The 5,494-nt window shown below is 35.1% G+C and overlaps 1 protein-coding gene across 1 annotated transcript; it reads left to right on the top strand.

The window, feature by feature from the left end:
- The first annotated feature begins 710 nt into the window (after window positions 1–710).
- On the top strand, window positions 711–3,778 carry LOC112505378 (serine carboxypeptidase-like 17). The gene is made up of 12 exons (XM_025109293.1): window positions 711–779; window positions 855–977; window positions 1,539–1,641; window positions 1,724–1,761; window positions 1,867–1,968; window positions 2,042–2,128; window positions 2,208–2,282; window positions 2,406–2,477; window positions 2,558–2,706; window positions 2,806–2,919; window positions 3,320–3,374; window positions 3,486–3,778. The coding sequence occupies exons 1-12, from the start codon at window positions 744–746 to the stop codon at window positions 3,579–3,581; spliced, it is 1,050 nt and encodes a 349-aa protein (XP_024965061.1). The 5' UTR covers window positions 711–743; the 3' UTR covers window positions 3,582–3,778.
- Window positions 3,779–5,494: the final 1,716 nt, after the last annotated feature.

Raw genomic sequence — 5,494 nt, 5'->3', positions numbered from 1 at the left:
GTTTCAGCGGATGAAACAAGTGGTTGAATCTGGTCTGAGCAGCTGCCAAGAAGAGCACTGATAATCATCTGATCCTGGCGAAACCATTGAAGGTAAGYCGGGTTATCRCCGGTGATGATAGTTTTGGCCGGTGGGTCTGCGAGTCCGACGATGTGGTGATCGAGTTCAAGCCCTATGAGGGTAGAGAGAACTTGTTTACGCCATGAGGAAAAATTATTTGAGGTGAGTTTGATAGGAAAATGGGTAGAGGCAGTAAGATGTACGATCTKTTGAGAGGCCATTGTTGGTTGTGAAGGAGCGGAAACAGGAAGGCTGAATCAGAGAAGGGAAAAAAAATACTCGTGGGAGTTGTCAGGCTCTGATACCATATGAAGTAACAGGTTTAGAGTGGTTGAAAAGGCTTAACTTTCTCATTAATCACAAAAGTATTTAAAGATGATTACAAGCACTAACCAAGGAGAGAAATATGCTACAGTTACAATAATAACTTGACTACCTAAAATACACACACTAATCAAGGAGAGAAATATGCTACAGTTGTAACAATAACTTGACTACCTAAAATACGCAATATTTGAATTTTGAAATATATATACATGGAACTAAATTAATATTATTTATGTATTGTTAATAATATATTCCTTTTCTAATCTGTATATCTCTATATAGAGATATACAGTTTACTAATAGCTTGTTTTCTTCCAGGCCCACTTAAGTTCGACTTGGATAATCCCCAAGACAATATGACGTTGATATTGAATCCAAACTCATGGTTGCAGGTTAACACATTCACCCTTGCTATTTTCCATTGTTTCATGTATTTTGGTAAATTAATGGTTGACTGAATCTTGTAGATGGCTAGTATCATCTTCTTGGATATACCTGCTGGCTCTGGATATTCATACGCTGATACACAAGAAGGGTGGATTAGCAGTGATACAGTTCTAGCTGCCCAAGCTAATGATTTTTTAAAAAAGGTTGCTAAAATCTTACCACTGTTAGCGTTTACCCGGTAAATTGTTGTATACGATACTGTTTTGGTGGACTAAAATCTTACCCAGTAAGTACATGGTAGTGTCGCTGCCTTAATTTGTACAACACTTTTCAATCAAAAGTGTCGTATAGATAGAATAGTAAGGCGATCACTTCTTATACTCTATTGGGTTGTTCAATCTGGTTAATAGAATTTGTTTCACTCTTCCAAATACTGAATGCAATATTACTGTATAGGACACTAGTTTTTATAAGATATTTTTTCAAAATAGTGTCCTATAAAATAGCTATTTGGACTCTTTATCTTTTGGTTCTATAAATTGAGTCGTATGAAGTAGTCTAATAAGACGTTTTGAAATTGATGGCGTCTTATAAACACAATTTTCTTGTAGTGTATTTCTAGGAAGTATAAACCATTTCTAGTTTCATTTGCAACCTGTCAAAATGGTGCATCAAGTGGTTTTTCACCTTTTCTACAACTTTTCTATCTAATTAGCGACTTATGGTTTTTAGCCGAACATTTACGAGTTATCTTTAATGAACAGTTTCTTATCGACCATCCAAAGTTTTTGAAGAACCCGCTCTATGTAGCTGGGATTTCTTATATTGGCATTGCCATTCCCAAAATCACTTTAGAAATATACGAAGGTAATTACATCCGTTGATTTTTCCAATATTTCATTCGATGGTATTGCATAGTTGTGATATGTGTACGTTCTTACGTTTATAGGCAATGAGCGTGGGGATCATCCACCGATGAATATTCAAGTAAATGATCAAACCCTAAAAATATCTGTTCTTAAATTTCATTTTCTGCAAGATTTTAAGTACAGAAATATATGATTATTTTTGTGTTGTTAAACTGTAACGTAGGGGTACATTCTTATGAGTCCTCTCACCAACAAGTTCAACGACTTCAATTCAAGGCTCGAATACGCTCATCGTATGGCACTGATATCAGACGACATTTATAAGGTAATTTAGGTAATATGTTAAGAATCTAAAGTTAAATCTATGAGTCTTTATGTATAGTAATTTGATTTTGCAGTCAGCTATAGAAAATTGTCATGGTAATTATGTAAACGTTGATACGCTCAACACATTATGCGCAAATAGTCTTCAACGATATGAACAGGTGAGAATTATGAACTGATTCATCAAGACTTATGAACTTTGTGAGCATGATATAATGTCATTTAAATTTCAACTTGCAGTGTACATGTCGTATTACACTCGATTACATTTTGGAACCGTTTTGCGATGAAAACGATCCATTATCAGATTGTCAAGTAATCTCTATCTCTTCTCACTATGGAAGACATCCCAAGAAAGTTCTTAGATCTGTTCTTAGATTTGGCTCTTGGATGGGTTAAAAACTAATGAATTCTAGCCTTTTGTTATGATCCCTTTAGGATGCTTTTACCAAGGTTGTAGAGATTTGGGCGAACACCGAAGTTGTACAACAAGCTCTCAACGTTCGTCAAGTATGTGACCAACTATATTTTCTTGAAAATGCATTTGATCTCCGATCTTCGCACGACCTCATTCCATACTTTTCGTTTAGGGAAAAATTGGAAAATGGGAGTTGCTCAACGATACCCTTCATTATAAGCAAGGAAAGAACGACACGGAGTGTTATGCTTATGATATCTTCAGTAGTTTTCCCTATCATAAGAAACTTTCTAGTAAAAATTGTCGAGCATTGATCTTGAGGTAAGTAATAACGCGTTTCCGGCTTCCTAACACTGATTGGATTTTATGTAACTGCAAATTCCATTATGTATATGCATAAAATGTTTTACTGATTAACAGTGGCGACCATGATATGACATTTCCATATGTTGGCATTGAGCAATGGATAACTTCTCTCGATATCGAAATTGAAATCCCATGGCACCCGTTCTATGTTGATGGTCAAGTCGGAGGGTGAGATTTGGCTCCATTCACTTCAATTATATTTTGTTTGTGGGTCTTCTACTCATTCATATTTTAGTACAATGAAAGTTGATTTCACAACATAGAGAAAATGGGAGTTATAGTTCATCATGTATCAACAGTCTAGAGGTGGATGGACCAGACTGGACCGGATAAAGACACAGACTGTTCGTGACATGATCTGGTTGGACCGATAATCTGTAATTGGTCCAAACGTTTTGTAGTTAGGCTGCAGGTCTTGCTTAGATCTCGACGGGTCCAGACACTGCGTTGACTAGATAGAGTTTTTCTCGAACCAGTCCATATGCAACTCATCATCAACAACTCTTTGTGTTTAAGTTCACTTTCAATCAATTTTCTGTTTAGTAATTAGATGACTTTCCATATGCAGATACCAGATGAAATATGCACAAAATGATTATTCATTGACATTTACTACAGTTAAGGTAAAATATGACTTATTGATCTTTTTCATTATTGAAATGAATTTTACAATCATATATGGATCCTAAATAATTCTACATCTTTTGATGCAAATAGTTTTGATATATTTTCAGGGCGCTGGACATTTGGTGCCATATTACAAGCCTAAAGAAACTATTGTGGCTACAAAGACGTGGTTATCGTCACCAACTTATTCGAGCGATTCTTAAATAAGCGGAGATGGACCATTATGTGAACATGCATCATGGAATATATAATCGAACAAAAGAGCGTATATATAATTTCGATTAATCATTCAGGTGTTACTTCGTGACTAGCTGATACGAAACTCCTACTATGCTGTCTAAACTTCAACTCAATAATTAAAGAAACTCTATAAGGGTCTCAAAGTTACCCCTTTGTTGCTTTTCCATGCAGTTATATATATATATAATCTAGTGAAGTTCATCAATGACTTAGCAAGTTCAGAGAAAAATACCTATGTGATGGATTCACAATGTCTTTCCTATGTTCATAATAAAAGTGCTGGGTATTTAAACTTGGAATCATGTTAAACTCCGGAGTTGATCTTTCCCCCTAACCACGGAGTTTTCCGTTTTAAATCATGTACTAGTCGACTTGCCGATGATAAATCATGTTTCAGTTTGATGAGTGTCAATGGTTTAGTTGCTGGATTAAGAAGCTGAATGACTTGTTCCTCTATGTGTTTTCTTGCTAGGCCATATTAATTTTAGGTGATTACAATTTTCTAATGCTTCAAAGTTGAATGAACTTTAGCTTTTTTTTAAAAAAAATCTAGAAAACGTTGTCGTTTAAGGTTACTAATTACGATACCTTTAATACGGTCTAGATTATAGAATATCGTCATGTTTCACATCCATAAACTAAAACTAGCTTACTTTCAGCTTATTAGGAAAGAAAACTGAATTGGGTAAGCTAGTTGATATTCATGAGTTTTTTGTCGATTTCTTCCGATTACACCCTAATTATTTATGTATATCTATGTCTAGAAATGATGGTGTAGCATAGATATCTCTTCTGATTACTGTGACTCACTTCAAAATTTATGTTCATTTGATTAATATCCTGGTATTAGATCAGAGATGTTCATAGGCTTTTGGACTTGGTGCCGAGTAACGTAGGAATCTGAAAGGTTGTTTGTTTGATAGTCTCTAAAGCTTTCAGATTATAGAAGTCATATATAGCGAAGAAGATTCTTTTACCAAAAACAAAACAACAAAAAGGGGACGTATGGTTCGTGCAAGTACACAGTCCAAATAAAATAATTCATCCATTATAGCCTTGGGTAACACGAATTTCGTATTGGGATAATCTAAGAGAAACTTTATAGATCTCAAAGGTTGTGAGATCGAGTTCTTATATATACCCAGATTCTCGTTTACATATTCATATGAGAGATCGATGGATGGTTACAGGTGGTTAAACGGTTAAGATATATAACTATATAGCATTTATTGTTGGAAATTTTAGGGGGTTGGAAGTTTCATCTATCTTACATGATTTAATTTCAAGAGTTATAACTGTTAACGGCAGATAAGATCGGGTAGTAGTTAGATTAGAATAAGAGATAACACCTGAAAAAATCTCATTCCAAGTACTTGAACTTTGACTCCAATTAGCAAACTTTGATTCCAAATACTCAAACTCTGACTCTAAATACTCAAACTCTGACTCTAAATACTCAAACTCTGATTCCAAATACTCGAACTCTGACTTCAAATACTAGAATTCTGATTGCACTTTACAAGATTTGGTCAAATTTGTCGGACGAGGTTCCATTATTCCTTATTGTAATAACTCTAATCCAAACTTAGTTTTGTCAGCGATACATCAGAAGTCTGATTACACTACCTCAAACTTACTTTTAGTGAAACTTCACTAAGGTCAAAAGTAATTTCACAGGTATTTTTATCCTTCTGAAATTAGTCCACTGCCAAGGGGCTCCGGTTATGGAACCCTGCTAGGGGCGCTTGGTCGGGTGTATTTCACACCTTTAGACTAATGAAATTGGGCCAAAAAGCAATTATACAATACGGCCCAACGTCGTCTTTCCAAGTAATAAAGTGGTACAAGTACCGGATTATCATCCACAGAGATTGTA

Source organism: Cynara cardunculus, unplaced genomic scaffold (assembly GCF_001531365.2).
Source record: "Cynara cardunculus var. scolymus isolate 2C unplaced genomic scaffold, CcrdV1 Un_Scaffold_10333, whole genome shotgun sequence".
In the NCBI taxonomy this organism is placed as follows: Eukaryota; Viridiplantae; Streptophyta; class Magnoliopsida; order Asterales; family Asteraceae; genus Cynara; species Cynara cardunculus.
Note: the sequence above shows the minus strand (reverse complement) of the source record. Positions and strands in the feature narration are given on the sequence as shown.